The 13,058-nt window shown below is 33.4% G+C and overlaps 1 protein-coding gene across 1 annotated transcript; it reads right to left on the bottom strand.

Annotated features, from left to right (window-relative positions):
• Positions 1 to 2,981: 2,981 nt before the first annotated feature.
• LOC143243668 (rho GTPase-activating protein 100F-like) lies at positions 2,982 to 12,373 on the bottom strand (the record flags this gene model as incomplete). Its single annotated transcript, XM_076487299.1, is given in 6 exon segments — positions 2,982 to 3,651; positions 6,785 to 6,983; positions 9,208 to 9,368; positions 11,491 to 11,995; positions 11,997 to 12,067; positions 12,070 to 12,373. Coding segments are annotated over 6 exon segments (1,359 nt in total), but the record flags the coding sequence as incomplete, so codon positions are not given.
• Between the last annotated feature and the right edge of the window lie 685 nt (positions 12,374 to 13,058).

Raw genomic sequence — 13,058 nt, 5'->3', positions numbered from 1 at the left:
GTAGCACACACGTGCCAGTTGACAGCCATACTGAATATAAAATTTTACAATGGTTGAATTTATTATTTAGACCAATATACATTCTCATACAGGTTCTATTAAATGAATAACACGACACTCTATAATTGTTGAAATACCTTACAATTTAAATGAGAATACATTAAATATTGTAGTTCAAGAAAAAATATCTTGGTGTTGTGATAAAAAAATCACTTAAATCATCTAAATAGTGTATTACAGCTAGCAATAGGGCTAACAGGATTTTGGGTAGCATCTACAGAAATATTAAATACAAGACAAGGGTTATTATTGTTTCACTACATAAAATCACTTGTAAGACCACATTTAGAGTACTGTGTACAGTTTTGGGCTTCCTTCCTCAAGTAGAACATTGAACTGTTGGAGAAGGTCCATAGAAGAGCCACTAGAATGACACCTGTGATGGTGGAACTGTGTTAGGAGATGAGACTAAAATCTATAAACAAATGAAGGGTCAGAGAGGATTTGATTGAAGTGTTTAAGATTATTAAGGATACTGATAATATAGGAGTCATAAGTTAAATTTTTTGGCAGCTTAGGAGTCCTCTGCATTTTAGACAGTGTTATTTTTCAGACAGGGAGGTTGGTTTTTGGAATGAGCTGCCTTCAAGGGTGGTGGAAGCAGAACATTTACCTGAGTTAAAGAAAAAATTGATGAATAGGGCTAACAGGATTTTGGGTAGCATCTATAGAAATATTAAATAAAAATTAAATGTAGCAAGTGGTGGTTATAGTTGGGAGTTGGAAGGGACATCCTTGAAGGATCAATAAGCTCCTTTTTATCCATTTACAATTTTATGAAGTTTGTGAAAAGTGTTTCAGATCATAGCTTTTTTTTAGTTTTAGCTGAAGAGTTAGAAAAATTTAAGCCAAATTTGTATTTTTGTTTTCAATTTTGAGTGCTTAGAACATAACTGACCATTTTTAGATTCAGCAAGTCCAACTTTATACAAAGTTTCAACAAAAAATGTCTTAACTCGTATTTTGGAGGCTTCAGTTTATAAAATGGAACCAGAATTTATGTATTACTTTTATGAAAAGTGTATTATAAAAGCAACTTTCACTCAATTTGTTTTGCTGATTGTCTCGACGTATCTTTTGTATTTAAATGAAATTGCCATTTAAATTCATTTAATGAAATGAAATCAAATGAAATGACAATTTCATTTAAATACAAATTTATTAGCCTAATATTAATAACCTTTCAAGTTGCTCTGGGGCCTATTAGGCCCCACATTTCGTAGGAGTGTTAATAATTTAGTTGCCACTAAACTTCTCTGAAAACAAAACAAATTTTAAATAAAAAAGTAGACAAAAGGAAGAAAAATTCACAGAACCACTTTTACTTTCTTGACAAAATTTATATTCAAAACTGAATAGGATGTAGATATTATCTGATACTAGCGTAAACTCAGCTGTTGTGGATAACAATAAAAATGTGTATCAATATTTTGATACCTGGTTGTCATTCTGATACTCTATACAACTGTAGGACAAGTTCTGACAAAGAAGAAGGTTATCTATGTTTAAAAGTATTTGTATAGTTAAGTTTCACACAAAGCTACTTGAGGTGTCAGCTGTCGTCAATTCTGAGGTGCTAGACTAGTGAGAAAACTAGTCAACACCACATCACTGACTCTTGAGCTACTCTTTACCATCTAATAGTGGGGCTGTCCAATATTATAACATCATAATGCCTCACAGCTAAAGGTGTGAATGTGTTTGGTGACGAGATCTCAGCCCACATTATACAAATTGCAAATTAGGTGCTCTTATCACCAGGCTATATTTAAAAAAAAAAAAAAAGAGAGGAGAATTTCACCACTTTTTAATCCCTTATGTGCTACTTCCTGTAGTGCTGATTTTTTTTGAGCTAAAGGAAACTTGGTTATTATGTATGCAATAGTTTGAAATATTTTCTCAGAATACATTGCTTCACTCCTTCTGTGGCCCCAGCAGACTTACAATGCCAGAGCCCCCCACTAGTACAGCACTAAATCTATGAATTTACAATGCCAGAAACTGGGTTTCAATACCCATGGTAGGCAAAGGACAGATAGCTCATTGTGTAGCTTTGTAATTAAACAAACTGTGACAGATTTACTACTATATATTTATTTTAATACTGATGTTTGTTTCAGTTAAATATGTATATTGAAATACATGTAACATATATTGTTAAATTTGTATTGTGAATTTCCTGCTTCTTCATTGAAGTGGTAGAAAATTTTTGAGTGTAAGAATCAACAATTTACTAAATATTTACGTAAATACTAGTGACTGCTAGTATTGTTGAGCCAACTGAAATGTCTATAATCTCACTTGCCTAACGTTTAACCAACACACCAAAGGGCAGTATACATTGTTGGTTTGCTACAGTTGGTATATCATATACTTTGAAAGCTATAACTGTGATTAACACTTATTTATCAGAAAATTATACATATTTGACCAGGAATATTTACACATTTCAAATTTTACAAACTGTTTAACTTCAGTGGATTAGCATCAGACATTAGATAGCTCCAACGGTAAAAAACTCATATGACAAGCAAAGAGCTAGTTGCTCTCTGTTAAGTGAAATTATACCTTTATCAACTCAGAATTAATTTCTTCATCATGAATCATCAATAAAATATCCAGTTCCAGATTAGAGAGAAGACTCAATATTGTCTGTAAATATTTTGCATATAAATCATTTATAATAACCATTATTATAAATTTTATTATTGTTTGTGTATTAAAATATATTTGTATTAGGAAAGAAAAGTGTGTGTATCAATCTTGTTGGCAGACATAATAAATTTGATACATCTCTGCATTGGATTAACTTCTAAATTCAAATTACAATCTAACTCAGACTTAGGCTGTTTTAAATTATAATTTGTAACATAATAAAACAAACAATTGTACTCCATTATGAATAAAAAGAAGTGTGAAACTGAAGAGGATAAATCGTTTATTTAAAACAAGGAATAGACGGACAGTGAACTCCTTGTAACAAAGTCCATTGTCGACATAATAACTTTACAAGAGAAAACAACAACAGGAAAGTTTCTCCTCTCATCAGGAGCAACAAACAACCGACTAACAAAACAACAGCGCTCGGATTTACACATAGGATTAGGAACATCTCTTTTTTTTTTAAACTGGGGAAGGGGAGGGGAATTAACAACAGTAACAGGGACTTCGGCATTATCTGGTGAACATTATTAACTCTTGCATTCTAATATCAGCAGGACAGTTCACATTTAAACAATATATTATTACATTATTTCTATTTAAAGGAGAATTGCAACAAAGATAGAACAATTAACAACGTAACTACACCTTGCTACCCAGATTACCTGTATCAGAAAGATGTTGTATAGAAATAAAATTAATTGAGGCAGTTTACTTTTTAATTATTCTTCTTTGGCTTGGTTACAGTTGTTCAGACCATCCCCTAGTGGCACAAAACGGCTAATATGTAAATTGCAAATTCTGGTAAAATTCATCGACCAACAGACCATGATGCAATCTTCTGTGGCATCATTCTTCCTTCATTATTGTCATCATCTATTGTAGTTTGGCTGTTCTTCCCACTAGTGCTTGAATCGCTGCTTCTATCACCTAGTGGCAAAGCAAAGAAATTCTCGAAATTATTAAAAATAATACTTTTACAAAATTATTTATTTATAATTTTAGCTGCAGTGGTTGTAATTATTAAGTAAATTCTCCTCAGTAGACTCAGCACATAGCCCAATGTGGCTTCGTTATAAAAAAAACAACAACACACACACACTAAGCAAATTACGATGAGTGTGAAAAAAACGTTTCTTCGATAAAATTATTTCCATTAAAAATGTTTGGCCTATCTTCTCTCAATATTTTGCCAGTTTTTGGTATGTAAACCTACCTAATTATTTATTCAATATAAGCAGTAATTATTTTGTGTCATTTCAAATCCAATAACAAGAAATGAGAAAGTTTTAAAAAATTGCTGCTGCTTTCCTCTGGTAAAAAGAAAAGTTAAACTACTGAATAGGGAATCATTAAGACGTGGCCTCGTTAGGCTTAACGTAAAGACTAATAACTATGGATTTAATTATAAATAGTTTATATTATAATTAAATTTTTTAACCTGGAGTAAGATTAGTTTTTAGGGGAATTTGCTGACTGCCACTTTACATCTGAAACATAATTTTATCGCTCACGTATACGCATGCCATGGTTACTAATGCCGAAAGCAACACCAGGGGGATTGGAATACAAAAAACTTCAGGGCTGCACAACCGAATATTCACTGAACGGAAGCGATCATTTTCATACTAAATATTTTTAAAATCATCACATCTGCCAACGAGGAGTCGAGTCACTGCTGTATGTACTTGTGAAACTGATATACGTCGATTATTTCCAACAAGGGCAAGCACCGAACTATTTCAATTATTTTGTATCTCTGCTACTACCACCAAGCTGTTCATCAACCACAAGGATTTAACGAACGGTTGGTTGGTTGTAATTAAGCACAAAGCTACACAATGGGCTAATTGTGATCTACCCAACACCGTTATCGAAACTTTGTTTCTAGGGTTGTAAGTCAGCAGACATACCGCTGTGCCACTGGGGAGGGGCTTTAGCGAACAGAGAGAATACCTCCAAATGCCCTTAAATATTACAGAAGACAAGTTTAACGATATAAGTATTCACAAGCAGTGACGTATATTGGAGTTGTGACTGCAATGATAAAATTCCTGTATGGTACATGGGTGTTTCACTTGTGATGTCGCGTGACGTTCGACTCGTAATCTCCGAGTCGCGGGTTCAAGTCCCCTTTCAGCAGCATTTAACAGTCTTGATACGTTTGTTTGTTGTTAAGCAAAGAGCTATATAATGCGTTACACCTACTTTGCCTATGACGGGAAACGAACCCTGAATTTTAATATTTTGAGTTCACGAGTTACTGCTGAACCATTTCGTGGATACATCACAAAATCGCTATTTGATCTTTTCTTTAAGTACAAAAAAGAAGAGTTATTGTACTTCTGTATAAGATATGTTATCAATAAGAACAATATGACTAATAAATGAATACGTATTATTTTGTAGATTAAATAACAACGTGAAACATATAAATTTCTGTCACTCTTCAATGAACTTGGCTAATGCAGCGACATCTTCCAAATGATTAAATAGGTCAGAAGTTTGTTTTGTTTGCTCACGTAAAACTACACATTAGGTATCTGTTCTGGCTGTCTCTTATCTTGTAGTGACACATTAAAGGATAAAATGCTAGATGTGTGTGTTGGTGTCTATAATTTGCAATAACAAAACCTTTTTGAACGTTACATGGTAGTTTGGAATTCATTTATTTAATGTAAAGCCCTCGAGACAATAAATATCACAAAAGGTGGTATATTACATTGCTAAATAGTGGCTTGAGCTGATAATGTTAAATCAACTTGGATGAATAATAAAAACGCAACACCGAGTGCAAAATTAGCCCTAACGCGAGTTTAAAATTAGTCTGAGTCTATTTGGTCTGAGTAAATACATGGCATTACTCTTACAGATAATTTGTTGTATATTATTCTCTGTCTCCACCCTCACCCCTCAGCGGTATATCTGCGGACTCGTAACGCTAGAAACCGGATAGGTAGATCACAGACAGCCCATCGTATAGTTTTGTGCTTAATTCCAAAAACAAACAAACAAATTATATATTATAAATTCTGATGCTTCCTTTTGTTATAGCCTCTAATGGCTCAGTGCAATGTGCGAGGGCTTTTAACGATAAAAAACGTTTTCATAGTGGACACAGTACAAATAGCCCATTTGAGCTTAAAAACAAACAAATTGTTTTGTTAATTTTTGTTAAACTAAACATTTAGTGCAAATAGTATATAGCACGTTATTATATCTCATTATTCCCAACAAAATGAATAATTTCCTAATATATTTATATCTACTCGTTTGTCCCATTATTTAAGATTAGAATTATTAGTGTATTAGAGACTAATGGGTTTTCACTGATTCACTTTCATATATTTGTGAAGTTTGTTTATATTTTTTCTTGTTTAATTATTTGAGTTATTAAAATTGTGCCTTACTAGCAATTCTAGTGGTAAAGTTCGTCTCGTGGATTCGAATACCAGGAGGCGTTACAATGTGACAGTCAAGCCCATTTTTCGTTGGTAAAAAGTAGTCCAACAGTTGGCGGTGGGTGCTGTTGACTAATTGATTTTCCTCTATTCTATCACTTCTAAATTAAAAACGCTAGCGCAAATAGCCTTCGAGTAGCTTTGCTTGAAATTCAACAAATAAATATTAGCAAGCACTATGGTATTGGTAGAATATTTGATAGGTGTCCGAGAAATCTCGGGTTCAAGTCTAAGCCGATTAAATAACAAAAAGGTAAGTTACCAAAGTCTTAAATACAAGGTAACTTTTATAACATTTAAGATTTTAAAAATCTTTCAAACGTTGCTGAACATTGTTTTAACCGTCAAACTTCGAAGCTGGTAAAACAGTTTTACAGGCGAATCACATCTATCGAACGTTAGGGTTTTTCTATCTTTCCTTTTCTTTCTTCTTTTAAAGCTCAGATGTTTCCTAAAATTAAACATTCACGACTACCAAGTAAATGTTACTTATTGAATGTCTTACATACACTTTTCCTTTTTGTTCCTAATTTTATTTGTGTTTATCAAATATCCTCGCCAAAGAAGGCAAATCAAAAATAACTAAAACTACAAGTACAGACCTCTGTTGGCAGGCCACATATCTAAAAGACACCGGAACACGTCGATAGACTTTCGTAACTCAATACTTCTTTCTCTTGGTGTTATATGACACATGACAATTGGCCCGAAAGAGACTGCTACGTTCTGAGAGGTCATCTTACTCTGTTCACTGTGACTGACCACTTGCTTCAAATGGTCCATTAAACAAAACACTGTGCACTGCGAAATTAAAAAAAAAGCCTCAAAATGATACTTAATTATTTCATTTAATATTTTTACTATCGACTTTCAAAATTTAGTTTCATGCTACGATAGAAGTCTCAGTTCTTTCATGTTTCTATCTAAATATCATATTTAATTTGAATAATACACAAAACTTCTCGTGATATTAGGGTACAAAGATCAGAAACTAAACAGAGAAAAAAGCACATTTCAAAAGTTAATAATTAAAAATAATAAACTAGTCTTTACCAAAAAGTGTAAGCACTTCTCATTAAAGTGCTAAGGATTTCTGGGAAATTAATTGGAAAATGATATATATATATATATATATATATATATATACATTGTATGTATGTATATGATAATTACTTCTGATCAGAGTAAGCTATGTACTTAAAAGCAAAACTAAGAAAGAGCCTTGTCATCAGTATTTCCAATTAAATGTGTGTTTTTTTATGTTTTTACTTATAAAGATACAATGCACTGTTTCATTCGTGGGATAATCTCGCTATTACCGACATTTTAGGTCGTAATCCCAATAATATCTTCTAGGGTTCGACCAGCTCAGAAGATTTAGGTTAGTCCTAAACACAAACATCAAGTTAACAATGTTAAAAAAAAATATCTACAATAATGGTATAGCCAATACAGTTAATGAAAATAACAATAAATAAATGACATAGTATATAGCCAACTCAGGGTATTTATGTTAGTCCTACATAAATATATTAAGATACAAATCTAAAATAATTTTTATAATAATACTAATAATAAAATATAATTCGCAAAGTAATGACAGTTGATATATTAAATGATGCAACCAATAGATATTATAAGATAGAATGATTTACATGTAAACTGTCACATTTCAGTTTCATCAACTTTGAACTGATTGGTCTGATTTTGCTATGTCGGTAAATCTAACACGAATTAACTTCTCCAGACACTATTATATACAGCAGTCAAAAATGTGAAATTTAAATACTGATGTTTCACAGTTTTCGTTATATTAACAGCATTTCTATCTGGTGTCTATATACATTACTTTCTTTTCAAATGAACTGTCACAAAAAATATTACCCAATAGAAAAACAATTTATTTGGTATTTTCAACTTGAACAGCAACTTGCGTGATAAGTGGTCTAAAGGACCGAGTCAGAGATCCAGAGCTTCAGGGTTAGCTGTTACTAGTTTCAACTGCTGACCAAGAGAACGTCAACCAGTCAGAAACACCCACCACTTATGCAGTTAGTCTTAATTTAACAGTAAGTCCTGACTATCGTGTTTCTTCACTGGTTTCAAAGTGGTTTACTACTTTCGACAAAAACTTTCAAGTTAACTGTTTATCAGTGTTGTATCAGATATTTGTGATTATTATGAACTCGAAAACACAACAAATGGTAACAGTTATTTAGGTGCTTCCAAAGCTACACACATAAAAGTTGATTATGTTATAGTGTATTACATGATATTTTCTCCTTTAAAATAAGAAACACGGTCTTGAGTAGCAGAATCAAATTAGAATTATAAAGTTCCAGCTTGCTGAAATTTAAGCCATTTTGATGAATTTTAAATTTTATTTCTACTCAGTGATTGGTCTGATGTTCTTTGACAAACCTTACCTTCAAGACGTAGTTACGTTTATTGTTATGTGCGTTAGTAAACAATATATCTTACTATAAATATAATCTGTTATATTTATTGTATTATTATGTATTATTGTGTGAATGTTATCTGGCTAGATTGCTGTAATTTTGATATGGTAACTGGAAATTGTTATTAACCTGAAGATGACCTTGGGAAGGTCGAAACGTTGGTCTCTGCTTATCAATAAAAGTGTTAATACCCATACCAGCCATTCTGAGATATGTAACTGGAAACTGTTCGACGGTGTAGATGGGATAATAAAAACGACATTAAATATGGTACATTCTCACTTATTTAAATAATCTTTTAGTTTTGAATTGAAAAACATTTATATTTAATCAATTAAATGAGTCAGTTATTAAATTATTACCTTCCACAAATCAGGGTATGTAATTAAGATATAACGAATTCATTGGGGATTGAATAACACAAAAGAAAGAAGGGAAGGGGAGCATTATCTAACGTTGTCATTTATACAATTTTTTGCTTCCTTAAGCAAGTTATTTTAATGATAGATGAGTTAATTTTGTGAAAATCAACTGATGACACCATGATCTGGTATACCAATTCTTACCCTGTTGACCTTTGGTAGGCAGTCGAGTATACTGAACATCAACTTGGAATTACCCTCAGGATCGTCCGGGAGACACACGCTAATACCGTCCACTAACATGTCAAATAAACCCTTAGTGAATAGTGGTTCAGGAAGTTCACGAAGGTAATCCTTGAGAAGACCTGAAGAAAAACAACACAAAAATCAAGTGAGATTAAACAAGTTGTCACTGATTATTTGTTTATTAGTCAACGAGCTATCTGTGCTGTGCATTCCCCGGGTATTGAAACTACATTTGTAGTTTTAGCGTTATATGCAATAAGACTTATCGCTGCTCACTAGGAGGCATCACTGATGAGCATACGTGGTATAATTTATACAGAAAAAATATATACTTCGATTGCTAGCTCGTGATTAGATAATCAATAACCAATATATATGTAGTTCATACTTTCCTTGCGACGTACTTCGTGTAATATCATCAAAATACGTTTCGCTTTATGTCCCGTAAGCCTGCACTCTGGTGGCTGAGCGGTCAACCTGAGAGTATACAAGGTCAAAAATGGGATTTCAATGTCCGCAGTAGAATAACAGAGAGAACCCATTGTGGCGCTTTGTGCTTTATAACAAAATAAACAAACACATAAATTTACATAGCGGTGATTTAACTACTCTTTACTTGAAGAATAATGTTATTTGATCACGTTTACTCACTTCTGTTTACATTTTGGTAATATTTACTCACGTCTTGAAAGGCTAGGTGTGAGTAATATTTGTGAAAACATTTACCTCAACGCCGATTATCTCACGTGGATACACACCTATGCTTGGCTTGTTTCGTTCTTCGCTGTTTGGAATAATAACATACAGGGAAAACCTGGAAGTTATTCCCTATAGAACAGCTACTGCAATCAAGGGCAACTGAAGTTACTTAGTCTTGAATAATTCAAATGGAAGTACCCTGTTACTTAGTCTTGAAGTATCCTCGTAACATAAAAGGGATTTGTTTGACGTAACCATACTTTTCAACATTGCATACAATTTAAAAACACGATTCATTATGCCGTGAATAAGTACTTAGAATTGTAGAGTATAAATTGTTTTAGTCTAAAGATACAAACTGAACAACATAGCTATAAGGAATGAGAAAATGAACAACTGTTTGGCTAAAAGTTCTTAAACATTTAACTCTTTGATATCCCCCGGTGAGTCAGCAATAAGTTTACATGCTTAAAACGCTAAAATCTGGAGTTCAATTCTCCACTAGAAAGAATGTATATAGTCCTTTGCCCTATAACAAATTAACAAACATTGATGCTTTTAATGTTGCACAAACACTTGCATTAAATTTTATAGAGCAAATGAAATAACCTTAAATGTATACATCCTTGAAACTTTTCCTAGTTCTGAAGGTGCTTTGTATAATAAACAGAGCCTTGAATTCAGTTAATTTAACAATGAAGTATCAATAGCTCTAAAAGAGAAAAGATGTTTTCCCTTATTTCAATATTTACACCCTGTTAGCTTCACTTCAGGTTTCTAAAACTACAATTTCATTTTTAACATTTCTCTACTCAGCTTGTTTTCATGACTCTAGAGATACAGTTTCTTTTCTTACTAGACTTAAATCTTTGGTACATCAATGAGCCATATGAGTGACTGTCAAATCCTACAATTTGATCAGCCAAGAGTAACTGAAAAGTTGGTGGTGAGTGCTGTTCAAAAAGACTCAACCATTCAAACATGTCTTCCAAACTCTTCCACAATGAAAACTATAATTGTCCAGTTAAATTTTGTTTGTTTATGTACAGCAAAGCCACAATGGACTATCTGCTTGGTCCACTACAGAGAATCGATTCCCAGAGTTTAGCACTGTAATTCTGTAGACTTACAGCTCTCCCAGCAAGGGACCCTAATTACGTTCAGCCTTTTAATCACATCTTACAACACTTCCACAGTGAAAGCCCAAGACTTCCAGTTATAGGCAACTGTCTGAACACTTATTTTAATTTTTAAGTTCAACTAGGCTAAGCACTGAGCAACATTGAGTCCAATGAGTAAAAGATGTGGTCAATTATCTATATTCATATAGACTGGAAGTAAGATTTGGAAATGTATTCATTAATTATATGTTTATCTTGAATGAAATAATTTTCATTTTGTATTTGTCCAGAGAGAATATCTAACAAGAAGATACTTATAATAGAGCCCTAAAACTGTAGATGGAATTTTAAGAATAACAAAGTTTGAGGATTTAGTGGATATTTTATAATTAATAATAAATGTTTGTTTTCTAATTCTTACTCACTGGCAACAACACTGATGTCGGGACATTCTCTTCTGTTAAGTCAACCAACCAGGGGTTCATTTCAAATGCCTCTCGAAGCATCCTCTTCCTTACTGCTGACCCACAGAGACGATAAATACCAGGGGTAGTCAACCCACGTAATTCCACCTCATCGGTACACAGCTTCAGAATAAGTGGTACCCCTATGCTAGAGTTCTCTCTTGCAACAATGGTTTCTAAATCTACCCCAAACACCACTGAGGAGGTGGGAGCAGGGATTCTATCCAATAGATCTTTGAGTTCTGTGAATTGTAGCTTGAGGTAGAGTGTTCCACAAGGCTCCAGCTTCAGAGCCAGGCTATGGACAGGTCCCTCTTTAAGTATGTTGAGCTGTATTGTACCTTTGTAACATAGCTTGTGGCGGTATTCTGGATCCCAGCTGTAGACAAGAAAAGTTAATTCCTGGTTCTCAACCAAATCCAGTTCAAAAATTTCATCCCAGTCAAAGCTCTGTTCACCTGTCCCGCACGGCTGTTCTTGCCTTGTGCATACGATCACATTCAATCACACAGTACAGGTCTCGGAAATGGTCAAACTGCTTTTGTGGGGCGACCGACCTGTTACAAGATGAACCCATAGCACCCCACTAAACACATCTAAACAATGAAACACCGTTTTTGAAGTCTTCTGTGGTCTGTATTTGTAGAACTCCTTTGTGTCCAGTGCAAGCAGGTGTAACTTTTCGTCAGAATGTTTAGTAGGGGAAGGGAAGGGTACTGTGTGGTAATTCTCAAATGAAAGAGGGTAAATGAGGTGGGAGGTATGGGCAAGTTCTTCAGCCTTTGGTCTTAGAAGAGACCGACTCACAGGAGTGTCTGAAGGGTAGAGACCTCCCTTCCGCTTGAAGGACAAATAAAGAGAAATGAATGCATATAAACAGCATACAAACATTTCTTAATACTTACATTAGGACACAGCAAAAATTAAACTTACACTATACATTGAAAATATTAGTGAAGTCAATTTTCTGAACATAAAGTCAAACATGGTGGAACTGGATATTACACAATCCTTATCAATTGATTAACCTTTGGCATATAAAATAACTAGCAAAAGACATTAATGGTCCTCTGTTGAAACAAAAGTAAATACTGTTTTGAGAAAGATATTGAGTTTTGCCAGTAAAGAAAGTTGTTAGATTAATCATTCATGGATTTTCAATGTAAAGCTCATGGTATATACTACATTAAGCCTAATAAGACTTACAGTTTTTTTTTTGTCTTGAAGTGGATCCTAATAACCTGGGATATTACAGAACTATTTATGTAAGGCGTTCGTCAGCATTGACTCTTTTGTATAGGTCTCAAATTGACTCAGGCGTCATACAGAGAAATCTATCTTCTGTGTTGGAAGCTATTTTTTAATTTAAAGACATATACATAAAGAACTGTTCCTTCTTTTGAGATAGGAAAATAGTTAGTCTTCTAACTGTCATAAAATTTGTTTAAACAAATATCTTTCAATTATTTCAGAGAAAGCCCTGTATACCTTTCCAATTATATTCAGCCATCTGAACACTTATCCT

Source organism: Tachypleus tridentatus, unplaced genomic scaffold, assembly GCF_004210375.1.
Source record: "Tachypleus tridentatus isolate NWPU-2018 unplaced genomic scaffold, ASM421037v1 tig00001228_pilon, whole genome shotgun sequence".
In the NCBI taxonomy this organism is placed as follows: Eukaryota; Metazoa; Arthropoda; class Merostomata; order Xiphosura; family Limulidae; genus Tachypleus; species Tachypleus tridentatus.
This window is presented reverse-complemented; position numbering and strand designations above follow the sequence as displayed.